Source organism: Strix aluco, chromosome 5 (genome assembly GCF_031877795.1).
Source record: "Strix aluco isolate bStrAlu1 chromosome 5, bStrAlu1.hap1, whole genome shotgun sequence".
Taxonomy (NCBI): Eukaryota; Metazoa; Chordata; class Aves; order Strigiformes; family Strigidae; genus Strix; species Strix aluco.
Window position 1 is genome coordinate 14,446,103 of NC_133935.1, and position 19,532 is coordinate 14,465,634.

Sequence of the window (19,532 nt, forward strand, 5' to 3'; positions counted from 1 at the left end):
CAGAGATGGGGGGTGACCTAATTAAGCAGGCGTTGCCACAGCCGATGTGCAGTCACGTTTAAATCTGCCCAGCCAGATACTTGAGTTGTCTTCAGAAGTTTAATTTGTGGTGGTCTGCAGCAGTTTTAATCACAGAAGAGTGAAGGAGTGCTTGTATGCGGTCTTTCGTGCCATACTGTCCCTTCAGTGGGCGAGATGAGCACGCTGTCTACCAACATCAGGCTGCAGTGCCATGTTACAGGTAAGCTAATGCGAAGGTTAGTTGCCTGCAGAGCAGGGGATTCTGTTCAGTCTTTTAATGCTCTAACTTGCATATTCCTACTACTTCCTTGCAATAGGGCTGGCATTCACCCTGTTCATTTGTCCCTATTGCAAGTTAATTTCTGTAGTTAGTTTCCTGCCAATTGAGGCCTCCAAATTAAAGTTCTGTTGCAGATTTAGTTCCTTGTGTTTATGGAATTGGAGAAACACTGATGCCAAATCAAGAGACAGAACTGAGGTGTCTTCAGCTGCTTCCTTGGAATTTTTTTAGTGCTTTTGCAGTCTGCCATACCAGTTCCAGAGAGTGGTCTCCAGGATTTGATTACAGTTTTTGTAGATGGCAGATAGTGTTTGCTTGTTGCCACATACTAAATGCTTGCTCAGCCTGTTGTGGCATTGTTTTTGTAGGAGATGGATGAGTTTCAGATTAAATTCGAGAATGAGACATGAAACAGATGGGAAGGATGAAGCTGAAGTACCTTTAGCCCTGTAGTGTCCCTTATATCCACACTTGCCTTATACTGTTAGTTGCAAAAGCACAAGTAGTCTTTCTATTACCATACTTCATGCTTATTCTTGAACTATGGGTAAAATATTTTTTGCAAGCCTATTTGTCATCATCCTTCTGAAAGCCTGGTTTGATTTCATTAGTTTTGATAAGCTAAAGCAACACCAGCTATTGTCATTTGGTAGCAGGTGCATGCGATATTGTTATATCTGAAGGATTAATGCATTGTTACTACTTCTTTAATAAGAGAAAAAAAAATAGTGAAAGCTAAAGGTTATCTAGCCCTGGCATAATTTTTGCCACAGCTATATTCCTTTTGTTTCCATGCAAGTCTGTGTTCCTTAGCTGTACAGTATAAGATCTGTAGAAATCTAAATTTGGCTAGAAGCTTATGTTGGAAGGCCTCTGTTTGGAAGTGCCTGACCACAGGAAATCATGTTGTTTGGATGCATAGTTTAATTGCCTGGAAAATGTATTTGTAATTAAATACATGCATTTTCTAAGAAAAAAAAAAAAGCTTCTCGTTGCTTCATTTTAGCAATGAAAATAAAAATACTAAAAATAGGCTGGGCAAAGTTCAAATACCAATTTGGGTTAATAACAATGGTTTTGACCTTTGTATGGAAAGTAACATTCAGCTATAATTGTAGGTGGGATGAGACTTTAAGATGAGAAGTGAAGTGAAATAGATGCTTGAAAAAGGATCTGTAGCTGCATGCGCACTGAGAAGGGGTTTCACTGGTAGAGGAAGAAAAGTCTACAATATTATGCCTGCCAAAACGATGTATACTGTGCTGCTACTGCTCTTGGGCAGTTTCAGGGAACTGGAACTGATAACATCTGCATAAGTTTAGATTTCATAGACCTTATTTCCCACCTCTTCCAATACACCCCTAAGAATGCATTAAATTCTGTCTTGAGTCAGCCAGGGCTCCAAATTATGACACAATTGACATTTTCTAAACTACCTGGTGATCTTGTAGTGTTTGGCTACATATTAAAACTGGAGCGATATGAAAACTGCAGGAGAGCTCCTTCCTTAATCTTGTGTGTGTTATAACATTTATTCTAGCTTTTCAAATTGCTGTCTCTGGAGGGGTATGAAGACCTCTCTAAACCAAGTGATTTAGCTCCATAAGTTTCTTCTTAAAATCCCTGCAAGCATTTAAAGTGTGATGTTCTGTGAAAGGCGGGTAATATCATAACATGTGGTTTGACCTTGTAAAGTACATTCATCAAAAATGGTGAATTAAGTACTGCGAAGAATCATTTGATGGAATTTCCTGGTGGGTTTTCTAGGAAGTATTTGAAATGTGATTTTAATACTCGTTGGTGGTTGCCAATGAGTACTCCAGCAGTTTAATCAGTAATTTTGCAGCTTCAGAAAGCAAACAGCTCTCTAATGCTGCCTTTACTCTTTTGTAAATCCTTTGTTCAGTATTGAAGTTGTTGACAATGTTTTATGTTTTACAGGTTTTTCCCAAGTTTTCACCTATTGTAATGGTTGCATGGATTTAACCCCCCATACTTTGTTTTTAATTTTTTATTCATGAAGCATAGCAAAAAAAATTTGTTTAATTATGGTTTTATGATTAAGGTACTTTGAACTGTAGCTTCACTTATTACTATAATTTGTGTTGGTATTCAAGTTTAGACATTTCTTCCAACATAAAAACCCCAGATATAACAAACATAGAGTTATTTTGGTTTAAATAATGCAAGTTGGTTTATTTATGGAAAGTGGAATAGTTATATGACTCTTCCTAATTACAGTGCATACATAGAATTTACTGATAAACACCAAACATAATTTAAGGATAGATACACTCTTCCAAAGGTAGTTTCTCAAAAGGGCCTTTGTTAAACACTTTCTTCTGAAGTTAGCATTTCAGTGGAGTTTAACTTCCTGATGCCTTGCTCAGATGTTTTCATTTTGGAATCAGCAATGCTGTTTGATTTATTATAAGAACTTAGATGCAGTTTGAAAACTTCAAAAGCTGAGATTACAAATGATTGAGTGAATTTCAAGAACTGCTGTTGTGCTTATCGTGATCAGCCATAATCAATTACTGTTATGATTTTCACAGATTGGATTCATTAAATGGTTTTCACCATAGCACAGCTGTGGTCATCTGTGATGGTTCAGGCCTGCCCAATATGAACTAAACCAAAATATTGATAATGTGGTAATTTAAACTTAAAAATCAAACCCAAAGTTTTTGTTGGCATGTTTAAAATGTTCAAATAGTGTCACTCATTCCAAACCTATAGGGATTAAAGGTCCAGTGTTGGTCTGAAATTGCCAATTAGTTATAAAACTGTAAAATATTAAGTGGGAAAAATTAAAATGTGAGGATTTATACTTGAAACTTTTCTGTACATTACAAAAGACTTTAGCTTCCATTTGGGCACAAAATTTTAATGTTTAGAATAACAAATGGCTGCTACATGTATGCTAGATCCAGAAAGCTTAATTAACCTATTATTACCAGTAGATAATAATATAGTATCTCATTAATTCTCAAAAATTGAAGGACACTGAGCAGTGAAATACATAATGGGTGAAGATGATTTTTACTGCCCTCAACAAGGGATAAGTGAATTTACTGAAGCAGAATTAGTTAAATCTTATGGTGTTGTGGCTACCAGAGTAGTATAAACCCTCTAGGTCAGCGTTGAAACATGCTTTTCTAATAAATACTTTTTTTGGTCAGGCAAGAGATCAAAATACTATATCCTTAAAGCATATCTCTTGAAGAATTCATTTTGCCTATTCCTATGAAACTACCTTTTTTAAATAATCCTTCCTTTCTAAATTATCAAGCCTTGCTTATACAGTGTATGTAGCCTAGCAATACTTTTTGGAATTCTTAGTGTATCTTTCAAGTTGATAAAAGTGTGTGGAGTATCATACTGCAGACATCCCAAAAAGTAGACCTATGGAGGTTTGCAGAGCGATACCTAAACTGCTCTAGCAGTGTCTGAGTTTCAGTTGAAAATGCTGCTTTGCTCTGACTTAATGTAATACATGAAAGTAATTAGGTTTGGTCTAAAGAGCACTTCCTCCTTAAAGTTCAAAGGCAGCAGGGCTTGTTGTCTTACTACTACATTAACAGTATTTAATTGTTTTTATTAATCTTAAAATATTTTTCTAGGAATTTGAGGTATATTCAAGTAGCCTTTGTAACTTTAAACAGTAAAGTTGTTTGCAGCATGTTATGACCTCAAAGTGAAGCAGAAGTGCATATCTTTTGTCCATTTTTTTCACTTCTGCCTTTTCAGTACTATTACTGTTAAATAACATAATATTGGAGCATATTTTACTATTAGGGAGGAAATGAATTTTTAGTAGTTTTTGACAAAATCAGAATTGAATTGTCTTCCAAAATACCAGGTTTTTATTTTGGTCATGTTATGTACCAACCTTCTACAAAACAAAATAACAGATAAAATAATGAGTACTGAAGCAACATCAGTTCCTGTATTTCAGTTTGCTTTTAGTTTTTTCAGGGATAGTGGATTTAAGGGATACCTATTTGAAAAAGAGATACATATATATATAAAACTATTCCATGCTTCTCTTTAAGAATCTTTTATTTTTGTAATGTAAAAAGATTTTTTTTTTAGTGTAGGAGAAACAAATATCATGTTACAATAGACAATTAAACCTTTTTGAATGTTTTTAATGGAGGATGCAGTTTGTTGCAAAAGATGTGACAAATCTCATCCATTTATTCAGCTTTCAAAATAGTTCTGCTTTTTGTAAATTATCTAATGCAATTTGATCTCTGCTTTCTACTAAAAATGTGTTATAAGAAAAGTCCTATAGAGTTAGGCAATTTAACACCTCTTCTTTCTCCTGACAGTGGCAAAAGGAATGCCATTTGGGAAAAGTTGTGAGTATGACCACTTCTGCTCACTTATTCCCCTCATTCATTGCTGTTGTATTGGGGGTTTTAGAGGTACACACATCTATCCCCTTTAAGAAGTGTTTATAGATTTGTTGTCCATGAATTCATCCATATTCTTTTTGAACAAGCTGACATCTGCCTCTAACTTCATCCAGCAACTTGTTTTGGAAGTTTGCTGTTTGCTATGTAATGCAGTCTTCTACCAGCTTCATTAAGTGCCCCAATTCCAGCTTTGCAGGGTTTGGTGACAGCTCTGCATTGCCTTTACCTGCTGCCTTCAGGGTGTTTTTATTTTAACTGCAATTGTACCCTAGTCGTTATTGTGCTGCCTTCGGAGCATGTATAACATCTGTGCTTGCCCAGTGACTTAAGAGGACAAACATTCTTGTTTGTTATTACCCTGCCAAAGAAAGAGTGTGTGTGTATATATATATTTCTGTGTGTATTTTAAGAAAAGAACATAACACAAACATAAAATGTTAATAGCTTTTTACTTTGGGGAAGTAGAGAATACTGTGAAATCATTGTACTTTTTATGAACTTTTCATTAAACCTGCTTCCAGGCAGTGTTGTACTTCTGAAAACTGAAGTCCTCTTGACCTGAACTTTATTTCCTTCTTATTCTGTTGAATACAGGCAGGAATCTTTGTACCTAGCTAAGGGGCCTTTCTCCTAATTTATTAACACTGAGTTTATTAAACAGTGTCCTTAGGTAGTCCTGACCCTCTTATCCTACATCCAGTAAAGCTGTTTTAGAAACTCTGGTCTCGCATGTCTGTAACTCTTCTGAAGTACAAGAGTGGAAAGCAGTCCTATGTCTAAACTAGAAGTTCTCTTTTTATACCCTAAATGCTCATACGTTGGTGGAGAGTTTTATAAGTTAAAGTTCTTTAAACTCCTATTCAAGATGAATACTGGCAGGTCTACTGCATAGTTCCGTTTTTCTTCAAGTCTGAGTTCCTTCAGGTTTTCTGAGCTTAACATCAAAGAACAGCTTTGAAGCCTTTTTGAGTTCCATGTGGATTCTAGTTTGAGAGTGCTGTCTAAGCAGTAGAAATAATCAGCATGCAAAAGAAGCCATTACTATGTTCATGGTTGCCTTTCTTCTCCCAGCATAACTAAGATTATAACTGTCAGATACCTCTTAAATCTCTCGGGGTTTTTTTTAGGGGAAAAATAAATGTTTCACAAGGAATGGGTTTCAGTGGTTTCAACCTAAGTGTATGTTTGCAGCTAGTCACTTCTTGGGAACAGACTGGTTCAGCTCACATTCATACTTAACAGAACAGCGATACTGCAGCATACTGCATACTGTTTGGGCCAAGGATGTTAAATAGTGACAGGGGAGAGGTAAATGTTATGATTGTTCCTGTCATTGGAGTGAATTTCATTGCATATGCACAAAATGTATTGCCTGTATTTTGCTACCTGAAAAGTACTAGAGAAAATGAGCTGCCTGGAAGGAATTACTGCAATTGTAAGTATCTATCTCTGAATGCGTTACTGGAGTTCTCAAGATAACTTTATTTTCCTAGGCTCTTTCCCTGATAGCAGAAGCCTGTCTCCCTGCCCCGCAGCTGACTGCCACTAAACAAGTCTGTTCAGCTCATGCCTTGCACTGAGGGTCTCTAGGGACTGCAAGGGAGATGAACAGCTCCAGCAGGGTCAGTTTGGCCAGTGGACCACAAGATGGGCATTGCTGCCTTAAAAACCGCTATAAAACCATCTTTTTAGGATGGCAGATTGAATATTTACAAGTAAAAAGAGTAGAAATTTCAAAGAGGGCAATATTCTATGTTGTGAAAAGTAGTACTGGCAGCAAATCATGGTAATATCAGATCCAGTTTATCAGATTGTTAGAAACAGTTACAATGGGAAGTTTAGTGGGCTGAGAGTTAGTTGTCTTGTGAACAAACATGGTATCATATATGGAAGTTTAGTGGAGTTTTATGTGTATAAACTTTTATTGGTAAAGAAGCTCTGGTAATTAGGTCCATTATGTTCTTAGGAAACTATTAGGTGTCTTCAATAGTAACTATTAATCTGTGCACTTCCTTCCTTGTAATGTGAGAAGAGATTTGTACTTATTCTATAGAGAGTTTATGCATAAAGACAAACCTCTGCAGTACATGCTCTTGACAAAGTGTGTCTGTACCCACAATATTTTTCCTGTCACTTGATTGAGCAAATACACATATTTTAAAGTGAGACTTACATATCTTTCAAGAAGAGTTATTCTGGAATCTCATTTTCAGAAAACATCTCTCTATCTCTGTAGTCAGTCGTGTGTTCTCTAACTTTTATCCCTTTGTTTAACTACCCTATATACAATTTAGTCTGGCTTTTCCATTTTATGTATATGACTGCATAGTGCTCAGAACAAACATGACTAGTTGATCACTCTTTGCTTCCTTTCTTTTGCTCAACTTCCATAATTCTGGCACTGAGGCTGGGTTCGTGCTTACTGTTCTGCAGTTTGTCTAGTTGGTGCATTTCTGTTTATCCTTTCTATCCACCTGTTACTTATGACAAAAGTTAGTGACTTTTTTCCAGTTCCACAGTATAAAGTTCGAAACTTAAATTACCTGTGTGCTGAATAGTTTTGTATGTAAATCTTGCCTGTTTGGTTCCTAAATGAAAACAATGCACTGCACTAAACTGTATGTAATCAATATAATTATCCAAGGTAAGTAACTGTTGTGACACACTTAATACTAATACAGCCTGGCTTTATGAATTGACAGTCCTTCTCAATGTCTTTACAGGGTGCTGATAAGTCTGTGAAAGGCCCAGATGGACTAACTGCCTTTGAAGCCACTGACAACCAGGCAATCAAAACTCTTCTTCAGTGACGGATGGACTGATATCTTAAGTGTCTCTCCTGTGGCCTCACACTGCTGCCTGTCTGTCACTCTTTGCATCTTCCAGCTTCTTCAGCTAAATACTTTGGGGGGAGGGAAATTCTTTATGAATCAGACTAGTTAGGGGCTTGTATCAAAGATAATCTGTTTGGAGAGGGTTGAAAACTATTATGAACAGTGTCCCTCTAGTGGGACAATCTCTTTTCAGTGCACAATCTCTTCCCATTTCTACTGAAAATGGAAGAAGGAAGACAGACCATGATCTTGAATTTTTGGCTTGTAAACCTCCTAGGTTAGTACTAAGATTTTTGTTGAAGGATTCCTTTAGATGGAAGTACTGTGCTATGTACCTGAAACTAATTGTGAAGGAGACAATAGTCCCATGCTATTAGTGTCTGCCATAATCTGAAGTGTAGTAATGTAGGTGGCTGGATTGCTTTTCTCTCTTCTCTCTGTGGGTAGCTTTATTATTCTGCCTAAAGCTTATGTTGCAGTTTTGAGGACTTTTGATACTAGTTATTGGAGCTGTTCTTTATATTGACTAATTGGATGTCACACTAATGTTTTTCTGACTCTTGAGTAAATCAGGAAAGATCAGTTGAGACATGATACACTCCAGAATATCTGCCAAGGTACTTTTGGATGCTTGAATTTGAGGTTTCTTTCCCATGTTTGTTCTAGTCCAGGGCAGATGTTCTAAGCAACTGTTTTTGAGAGAGTTCGAAATGTCACTGTAGTTGTTTCCAAAAGGATTGTAAGATGGAATTTCTTTACTCACCATGTCAGCATAAAATGTATAGACATGTGCAAAAGCTACAGGCTGTTTGCTATGTAGGAATAATCTAGTCACATGTGGAAAATGAATGGTAATTATTTAGACATTCATATCAGGTGAATATTGTTGCTAAACTTCTCTGGTAAACTTCTAAAGTACATGTAAGCCTTCTAAGTTCAGGTGTTAGGAACAGGAAGATGTACAAGTAGAAGTCTTAACTTGCTCTAACTACTGGAGGAAAAAAAAAACTTTTAATTGTGCATATCTTTGAATCATTTTCATTGTTCACCAAATGAACCTCTTAAATTTCATTAAGGCATGGGACTTGTTCTGAAAGTTCCCAGTGCAACCACACCACATTAACCACCGACTTCTAGGTAAGATTTACTATACCAGTAAGTATGACAGTACTATGACAGCCTTGATGATTCATGGGAAGGTATTTAATGATGTTGTAGGGATTCCTGTCACATCTTATGGTCCTCAGAAATGTCTGAGCTTCTGGCTTTCATCTTGAAAATTTTAATTAGGCTGCTGATTACTGAAAACTGGTTTTATAGCAGAAAAGTGTATACCACAAACTATACATCTTCCTCTTTTTTGGAATATAGATGTCAAACTTTCTGATAACATGAACAATACAAAAAACAAATGTATATAAAGTCTCATGCTGAATTCTTAAACAAAAGTAGCCGATATTATTTTGATATCACTGTTGAAATTAAGAGGATATGTAGAAGTAGGCTGGTGACTACCACTTGTATTTAATGGAGACTTAGTTTTACTTGAATCATGTTGCATATTGTGATTGAATGTCTCGGCTATAAAAAGCCTTGTATTTAGACTGTAAAATGAGAGCAGAAACTGATTTACATGTACACATCCCATAAGAAAAACAATGAAGAAAACAATCAACTCTGGCCATAAACTGTACAGTGCAATTACTCTTTGCTCGTTGGAGATGGGTGGCAAGGAAGAGCAGAAAGGTTGGAAATCAGTGATAAATCAATTGGTGAGCTGCTGATAAAAAAGCATGTTTGGTGAACAGTGCTTTTAATGACTATTTAAAGAGAATTCTTTAATCTTTGATCAGTGCTGGATTGTCATGTCATTGTAATAGTGTGAACACAGACTATAGGTTTAACTCTTTATTCATCTATGAAAGTAACCATCTTTGGCATAAATTTGCCTCCATATTATGCTATTAAATACTTAGCTAATAAAATACTAGTCTAGAAAACTGCAATCTGTTTTTATGTGGAAAAACTTGATTATTCAAGTTTTTTGTGTTGATTAGTGTCGAGTTGTCTGGCCATAGTCTTTTTTTTTGGTGTTTTTTTCTCTATTCCTTTCTGCTGTTCCCTTCAACTCATTTAAGTGAGCATTATAGTAAAGAAACAACATCTTTGTACTAACTCCTCTGGTTATTCAGAGGCAATTTTGCCTCCCTTTTTCTACAATTATGTGGACACCTTATTTTTTCTTGCTTCACTTGAGAAAAAAAAAATGCAGACGAACTTCAGTGAGACAAGTGTTAATTTGGCTGTAATATATACCCAAGCTGCCTTTTGAGATAGTTAAAAGATGGCATTTAATGTTTGGCTCATAAAGAAGAAAAATTTTGCTTTTTGCACTACATAAAAGGTGATTTGATCATTTTGCCCAGGGTTTAAAAAAAAAAAGTAATAATAAAAGCTTATGTTTTTGTAATTATCTAAAAACTGGGCTTGTTCATTTGTTCCCTTGTTAGCTATATTGTGGGGAAAAAATAATGGGTGGCTGCCTCTATCTTTGAGTACGTCCTAACTAGATGAAAACACCAAACTGTAAAATATTTTACATTCTATAAACAGAATTTAAATACTTTGTCAGACTGGAATCACATATACTTTGGAAATCTTTCTTAGGTTCTTAAAACTTTTCCTTTGAAATTTGTGCTGAGTAAGTTATAACCTCAAGTATATTTTGGATTTTGTACCCCCTGCTCCTTTTTCTTAAGGGGGAGCAAATGGGAAAAGGAGTACAGCAGTTAAATGGAACTTTATCCTTGAACATAACATTGAATTATTTGTAGAAGAGGCTGGTAAGAATGGAGTGTCCTAGGTCAAGCAATTGCAGTGTTGCATGCAAAATTTCAAAATGAACTTGTCTTAATTATATTTTGTAAATGGATAAACAATCATCTTTCTACGCAGTGACAGAAGAAAATTAGTGCTTTGTGCATTTTGATATTTGACTTCTTTTCACCATTGTTAACTGTTTTGACACAGTTGGGTTCATTATTATCATGGTTCATAGACATCCAAATGCTAAATGATACTGTATTTTTAAGTTTGTGTTGCAAGAATGAATGGAATAAACTTGAATTGTGCGATATAAGAATGTAGAGTTTTATTTCCCTTTCTGCTCCTGTGTTTTATTAAGATCTGGCTACAACTCTTTTATTTGCCTGGAAGGCATCTAAGCTCCAGCTCACATGTACAGTGATTAAAATGTTCAGGTACGTAAGACTTAAACGTGGAATGGAATCTGCTTTGAGAACTAAATATATGAAGTTGTTTGGTTTTTAAATTATGTCAATTTAAAAGAGGTTTTTATTCTGTGCTCTTGTAGTCTACATTTCCTGCTTAAATGGTAATGCATAATGTTGAAAATCTCTTATGTTAAATTCTGAGAGACAGTCTGCAGGTAAAGGGATGTTCCTCACATTACCTGTGAAGACTAAAGCAATTTATTCTCTCCTTTGCTTCCATCAAAGAATTTGAAACAGTTATTTACAGAAAGCACAGCTGAAGTATAAGATGGCATAGAAATGTGTATTCATTATTCTTGTTGCATCTTTACAGTGACTTTGTCAGAACTTCCTTTATAACTTTGCTTGTCAGTAGAGATTTAGATCCAATTACTTGAATTGTTTGATATGATTTATTTTAAAATATACATGTTTAAAGAAAAAACAGGAAGGTGTCACAGTGGAAAAACTATAAATATGGAAAAAATATTTCAAAAGAAAATTAATTTGTTTTTCTGTGCTAAACTTTGAAAACAGGGACTTTAATGCTGTATGCACAACCTTTCAGTCAAATGTTAGAGAAAAGGGCGTGTTCAAATAGTGTGATGGCCAGTGGCAACTGATGTGTGTACTTCAGTTCCTGTGTTGATCTTACTGGTTTTTTGTTTGTTTTTTTAATGGACAGTTCTGTAGGAAGAAATACTAGCTAAAGTCCAGAATGTAAATTCCTTTCACTTGCATTCCTCAGTGACTGGCTAACTGAATTCATCTATTCATGTGAAGACTTTTCTTAATATTTGTCTATGGGTGATCTTTTGGAACAAGTGGATTTCTCAGTTCCCTTCCAAAAGGAAGTTGGCCCAAGAAAGCAATTGTTTTAATTGCATCACTTCATTATAATTTTCTCAAAACAGAGAAACATTCTCAAAGCTCTCATCAATATATTCTTGTTTTATTCATAATCTGACATCTTGGAACAGCTTTCAACTAAGTTATGACATAACCTTACTAGATGAGTTGTTTGGGAAGCACTTTGTTTCATGTAGTACACTGGAAGGTTTCAAAAGCATGTAGTGTTTGCCTGCTCGGGAAGTGAATGAACATTTTTTTTCCTGCGAGCAGCGCTCCTCTCCCTGCCTTAGCAGTCAAAACAATGTCTCTAATAATTTCATACTAGGAAAAGCTGCATTTAGGTACCACTGCTTGCTATTGTGATGTAATATTAATTTGGAGAACCTTCCTTCAAATAGAAGTTCTGGAATCTTTTGATTCTTCACTCTTCAGATTGCACTTAGAAAGCACCTGTGTGCACATCTGTGTTCTCCCGTGTCCTGGAGAATGTCTCTGTTTTCAGGATACGGCGGGCTGCTACAGAATACAGGATTATTTTGTACTTTTCAGTGAGTTCCTGTTTTCCATATCATTTTGCAACATTTCAAAATTAAGAATAGAGGCTTTCCTTTTCCTGAACTGAGGTTCATCTCGTGGCCATTAAAGCTGAGAGGCAGGACATTGTGCCAAAACCACAATAGAATGCATGTCTCAATTCATCTATCAAACCTACAATTCATTAACAGAAAATTTCTTTCAGTTATCTCAAGCTAAGCATAAATTTGACAGAACCAAAACTCAGTCTCAAAAATAATTTTTCAGGTTTGGTGCCTATATAAAATTACTTGCCTTTGAAACATTCATTTATATGTTTCTAAGCATTTTCTTCTAATTGAAAGTAATTCCTCAGTACATTCAGAAGAAGCTTCAATTTGTTCACCAAAGCTTTTGATTCAAAGTAAAAGAAACCATTTTCTAGTTGGATCAATGTTTAACTATATTGCCTCAAAAGTGTTTGGAGGTGGGATGTCTTGAGAAGTAAGTAACTTTTCATGGAAATGAAGTTATAGTTTGCCTTTCTTTTTGGAATACACTTTTAAATAGGAAATGTATCCTTTTATTTTAAAGAGTGATAGCATACTGTGACAAAAAAAAAATCCTTCCACCCATTTATGTTTTATTTATTTTCAGTGAAAAACTGACAAATAATGTTCTGGGTTGACACAAAATGTTTTCTCTTTTTTTGGCCAATTTCTCAGTGCAGCTACCAAACCAGATCAGTATTTGCATGTCCCTATGTAATGATTCAACTTGGTTTCTGTTTAGAATGGTGATATCCCTGGGAGAGCTGCAAGATGCCCTAGACTTTTGTAGTGTCTCCTAATTGAGCTTCATGCTACAGTCCACTGTGGCCCAGGGCAGATGTAGAGGTTTAATTAGAACTAAGATAAAGACAGGTATCTGAATGGGGTTATTACTTAATTCAGTTTCTGCAATGCAGAAAACTTCCCAGTATCTAGCTCTTAGCATGTGAAGAGAGAGGATAGCTGCCATTCTTAAAGACTGTTACAGTAATTTGTCATTGTAGTGGATGAGCTATGGCCATCGTAACATGGTAGACTTCTAGAAAGAGCAAATAAATTCTAATGTTGGGTTCCAAAAGTCTTTCCCTAAGCTTATTCTTGCTACTTGTATATGTTTTATTTTGTTCAGTTTTTTTTCTTGCATGTGCTTTAGGAAGCTTCCTAAACCAAGAATGCTTTTGAGTTTTCTTTCGTTGCTCCTTTGCATAAAGCAAAGGTATAACTACCTTTTACAGCAGAAATGTATCTTTTACATTGTTTTGAAATAAAAAATGTAGCAAATGTTTGTGTGTTCTTATCTGTTATATAGGAACAGTTGTGCTTCAAGGATACTTCCCAACTATACTTTGAGAAAATAGCTATGAAAAGCTAGTCCTACACTTTATACCAATATCTACATACAGACAAATCCTGAACAGTAGGCAAAAATAGAATATGAGAGGAAATGGTCAAGTTTTTGAGAAATCGGTTGAGATATTCTTAGAACTGGGATCAATGCAACAGATTTCTTTTGTGACCATGTACAAACCTATCTGTATTTCACTTCTTGACAGGAAAACTTAATTTCTTTCCCTCTTTTTTTGTGCACTTAGACTGTAAGATGATTGAAGGATTATCTCTCAGGACCTGATATACCTTAAAGGGGTTTTTTTTGTGTTTTGCAGTCAATGTCAATAACCTCAAAAGCACAGGAGAGCTTATTCAGAGAGAGATGAAACAGATGGGAAGCACATCAATTTCTAGTGTCAGAAGTTTAAAATGTAAGAACAAAACCCAAGCTTATAAATTAATGACATCTCTGAAGATAGCTGTAAATTTAAATATTTACAAAGCCATGTTAAACAATGACTCAAAAGAAAAAAGACCCAGCCTACAGCAATAAAGCTTCATAACCTGTATGCTTCACAACCTGTATACTTCATAAGGAGGTGCTGCTAAGGCTGTGTTCTCCCTATAAACAGCTGAATATATATTGGCCATTCTCTGGTCTGTTTAAAAAAAAAAAAAGTAAAATTGCACGCTTTGGGGAAAATTCCCTTGTTCCCAGTTTGAAAAGCTCAGAGGTTGGTATTGAAGGGTTTTTTTACTGTCAGAGGTGAGATTTAGAGATGTACAGACAGTGAAACATACTATAAATTAATGTCAAAATCTGAGTGGTTTCTAAAGATCACATTCTGTCAACTGCTCTTGTCCTCCACATGCCAGAGCTGACACGTGCTCCCATTCTCTCATTTTTATCTGTCCTTCCTGAATGCACAGATTTCAAAAGCTGTACTTTACCCTTATTGCAACTTTCTCTTTTTAATAGGTGCCTAGAAAGTAGAAAGAACCCATTTGTAGATGTTACTAGAAGCTATTCTGTCTAAGGCTGTCTGTCATCTATAATAGGAAAGGGGGAATTAAAATCACAGGAGGAGAGATCAAAGAGAAATTAAATACTTTTTCCATTCTACTTTCTTGCTACTACAGGCTTGTTCTCCACTTTAAATATTGTAGTAGTATGTCCTATTTCTTTTTTTATCAGATGCTTTATCTCCTTACTGCTTTTCTTCACATCGGGTATACTCTGAGTAGTTGTAGAATTGGAATAATATGAATTACTTTCTCCTTGCTTTTTTTCCTGAAAACTACTGGAAGACAAAGTGGTTGCAAAATACAGTAGTATCAGTGATGCCGCAGAGATCCATGGTCCTACCCTGAAATAATGTGGATGTAACACACATGTTTTAACCTGTATATTGTTTGAGTTCTTGGTGCCCTTTTGTCTGCTTCCCTTGTAATGCTACATGTTGGTAGGAAGAATGTAAATTACTTTATTTTGTTTCAACCTTGGGAGCAAGATAATTTTCTTAAACCTGCTAGGTACTTAATTTATATACTGAACTGTTGGTGGTTATATCATGCTGCTGGCAGAAATAGAAGCCATCATGTGTGTTGTGGTTCTACTGCTTTTTACAGTGTAGTTGGCCTTGTGACTCCAATTTTCTTGTTAGTTGTGATACAGCATAATTCAAAATATACTTGGGCAAATGCACCCCTCCAAGATTAGACATTTTAATAGCAGGATGACTCAGCAACAGACATCTTACTTTTAATTAACTAGAGGAAATGGTGTAGTGAAGATCAGGATTTAAAAGACCAACTGTAATGCAGAAGGGTAAAAACACAGACCTAGAATCCAGAGAGGAGCTGGAGTAGGCTTTGCAGTATTTTAGAATTTTATACCAACAAATAAGGTGGGCAAGTGATGGATATAAAAATAAGATCCTGTAGCGACTGAGGAGTTTTTCATAGACCATTTCCTATTTTGACCTCATTTCTTCACAATTTCCATTAGAGACAAAGCACTCTTCGGTAACAATTATAAACCAAGTTCATAAACATAGGAGCTTCAGACTGCAGGGGTGGAGGGCAATAGTTGTTGAGGTTCTAAGACAAAGAAAGGTATTACATTCAGTTTTTGTGTTCAACAAACCAGCCTCTTTTCCCAAGCGTTTGGTATTTTAATGAATAAGATTTGTATGTGCATTTGTGACATATAATCCATAATCCCAGTGACTGAAACTTGCACAAGCATTTTCACTGCAGAGAACAGCTGCGACACATTGTGGACTTCCAAATGCATTTTTCCAACTAGTGGCTGTGAAAACCCATTGAAAATTTTATGGCCATCTAGTCAGAAAACTGTCACCTTTTTTAAAAGGTTTCAACCAATTTTTTTTGTTCTTTTCATGTAGTGACAGTTTACCAGAGTGAGGAAATGATGATTTAAAAGAGGTAACATGAGTTCGACCTCTCTAGTATAAACTTACTACAGAAAAAAGTGTGTTCTACTGGATCCTCTCCCAAGGAAATGTTCAAACCATTGCTAGATAGTGATGACCACCTACTGATTGGTCATGTCTCATTCATTTACTGAGGATTTAGAATATTTTTTCAAATGTTCTGTGTTCTGCTGTTAAAAAGCTGATGGGTGAAACCAGCAGTCTAAAGCTGCCTTTGTCATTCCTGGCAGCAGTCATATTAAGAAAAGCAACAATACTTGCTGTAGACACATACTGAGAGGGCAGCAAGTTGTTTCTTCAGTTTTATTTAGTGTAAGAGCAGCAGTGATAAAGGCTAATAGCAAGTAAGAGAGTCAACTATTAAGGTATTTGACTAAATAAAAATATAAAGCTTATCTTAGAGAAGTTTTGAAATTAAATTTATTTTTTGTCAGGCTAATAGTAAGAAACATTGTCACTCTTTAACGTTATCAGCAGTTGAGGTTTTTTCAGGCTTTCTTTTGTCATAATGAGAAATTCAGTCAGCTTTTTTCTCATAAAGGTAGATTAATTGATTATTCTATCTCTCAGTTCTGTGTTTTAAAGCTGGGATGTATGCTTTGTATGCTCTTTGATTAAAACAGAATAATCACTTGTAGCCTGGGGGAAACTTCTGTATAAGTAGGTAGAGTAACATCTAATATAGAAGTTGATCTTTTTTTTTCTTAGTTACTTCGCTTTCTTTTCAGAGAGAGAGAGAGGGTAATTTATCTTACTCGTGGAGCATTGATCACCAGCTAATAAGAGGTAGGAATTTCCCTGATCCCTGGACTTTGATACAAGTTTGTAATTAAAAATTGATACCTTCATCAGTGTATCTTTGGCAGGGTTAGAATAGCAACAAGAATTGATGAAACTTTTGTCAGTTGAATTCTACATAAATGGATCACATCAGACATCTTTATCACAACTGATACCTAATATATAAGAATTTCCTCCTCAGAATTGAAGAACTTGGAGCAGTTTGATCCAAACACTTCCTTTGTAATGAGGAGTTAAATTTGTGTACTTGGTTTTGAGTGGCAGGTAATAAGCAGGTATGGAAATAGCCATGGGAATCTTCTACTTCCTTTGCAAAGGCAAAACAAAAAACCACAAACAAAAAACCAAACCAAAACCCAACCAACAAAAAAAAACAGCAGCAAAAATGAGCTCTGTGTTCCTGCCTTAGATAGTTGGGAGATTAACGTCCAAGCTGAGAATTGCAATGTACTCAGTTTATCTGTGTTTTGATACAGTAGCGTATAGAATGTCTTGTCTCCATACCTATGCCAGTACTGGTAGCATTTTAAAACCAGTTTGCCCAAAGTTATGTGACTACACCAAAGAAATATGTAATATTAGGTCTCAGAGGTTTGTGGATTAGCAGTCTACTCTCTATTTTCCAGTGTCTTCAGGCAAGTATTTCCACATGAGATTGTTTCAATTGATAGCCAGGTCAAGTGACCACAGGAGGCAGGTCTTCTCAAAAACTTTGATCTTTTCTATTTGATTTCTGTGAGAGGTAGTGCTTCCCTTTATTCAGAAATATTAGAGAAAAATATTGGGGAGAGTGTTAAATAGTTTTCATTGTTTTCATTTGCAGTGTTTAGCTTTTGCAAAGCTAACCTTGAGCTTTCAATGTTGTTCCTGCAACAAGTTACTTTTGCAGTAAAGGAACTCAGGCTGATACAACATAAGTATACAGAGGGGAAAAAAATAAAGACGTTTGATTTATTTTTTTTTTAGTTCTCCAACATATATATAATCTGAACCCCCAGAAAATCTGTGCATCCTTCTGTTTCATGGGTATTTAGCAGGTCACTCCTTGAAAAATTGGGTGTGATCTTGCCAATTATAATTTCCCTCTGGAAAGATATGATGAAAAGTAGAAAATACTTACAGGTTCAAGCACTATGTAGTACAGCAGCCCAGGATATTGCTACCAAGTTGAAGAATTCTGAATTTGTCCTGCTTGTGTGCCAAGAAATATTATTTGGCTGGAAAATAAAATGTGGTTAAACAGTAGAGCCAGTGGCAGGGAGGAATTTTCAACAAACAAAAGACAAGAAGGTGAAGAAGCATGCAGGATTGCATGCAATGCAAATAGCTATATTGTCAAAGTAGTTGCACTTTGTAGGTGGTGGTTAGACTGAATATCACTTTTTCAGGACTTGTGACTTGTCACTGAGAATAAATGTCCTTCCAGAACTAAGGATTGTACCAGGACTGCAGTCATTCAGCTGTATGCATTGTACCTGCTAATCAAGGAATGAAAATGTAAGATTGAAGGAAACTGAGTCTCACTCAGACCTGTGAGAACTGGAAACGCAGAAATAAACATGGTCTTCCTGGCTTGGGGAAAGGGTGCAAACCATTTCTTTCTCTCTGATTAAAAATTGATGAATTTGGGGTGAAATGATGTTGGAAAGTGACAGCTGCAGAGAAGATCTCTAAAGGTAATATATATAAAAGGGGCAAAGCAGGAAATTTTTAGTGTTATTAGGGAACATAGAAAATTATCAGGCAATGTGAAGAAAGAGCAAAAATAATGTAAAGTATGCATTGCAACAACACTTCAAAAAAACATATAAAATGGCAAAATACGGCCAGCATTTATATCTATGATTCTTACAGCAAAGCTATCTTTATGGCCAGGGCAGCAGAAAGAGCTTTTATTCTGTAGGAAAGGAAAACAATGTCTATTGCAATGCATTCACTAATAAACTACACAGTCCGGTAGTTCTGCACCAGAGGGCATTAGCTCAGTATAATAAGATGAGAGTTGAAAAAGGTTTGGGGTATCTTTAATGCTGTAATTTGGGAGAGAGCAAAAGAAATAAGTCTAAACTTGAAGATATTAATTAGAACCTGTTTTCAAATGAATGGATTATGCTTTTTCATTTAGTTTTTTTTGTGATTTTTGAATACACAAAAGCTTGACTAAGTGAATGTTGCAACTTTGAAGTTCTTTGGCTCAATACTTGCTTTCTAAATGGTGCTATTATTTAATCTTGAACTGTAAAACCACTATATTCTGCAGGGTTGAAATAGCATTGTGAAATATAGTGTTGCAAAAAGCACAGGAAAGCAGTTGTAATGTTTATTCCTGAAATAGACAAACACAGCAGCCCTTCTAAAATGCAAAAGTGTGTTTAATATTGGCAGTATATAAGTGAACAACAATTACCAAGCACTATTTTTCCAGAGGCTTTCTACACTTTCAGGCTCTGTATCTCTTCTCACTGGGAATGACCAAGTTCCATTTATTTACAGCTGGTTGAAAGTTGTGAAGCTTTCTTCTGTTTTGGTGTAGACTCCTTATACAGAAAAGTTTGAGAAGCAGTCACCCAATCCAATAATCCTTAATACAGAAATAATAAATGTAAATTTTGACAAAATAAGCACTCAACTCTTTCTATTTTGTAATGAGCAATCCTGATGGAGGTTGGGAAGTACGAATCTACTTGGCTGAAGGTTAACTAA

At 35.6% G+C, this 19,532-nt stretch overlaps 1 protein-coding gene across 2 annotated transcripts in view; it reads left to right on the top strand.

Moving 5' to 3' along the window:
• The window catches only part of MTPN (myotrophin), a 41,801-nt gene extending 31,103 nt beyond the window's left edge, over positions 1 to 10,698 (top strand). The window contains exons 4-5 of one of the 2 annotated variants that reach the window (XR_012623460.1): positions 7,446 to 8,432; positions 8,497 to 10,698. Coding sequence is in view for 1 of the 2 variants with exons in the window: in XM_074826034.1 (XP_074682135.1) it covers positions 7,446 to 7,532 (87 nt within the window). In the remaining variant the exon portion in view is untranslated. Of the gene's footprint in view, positions 1 to 7,445 lie in introns of both variants that reach the window. The other variant, XM_074826034.1, reaches the window with a different exon arrangement.
• The last annotated feature ends 8,834 nt before the right edge of the window (positions 10,699 to 19,532 follow it).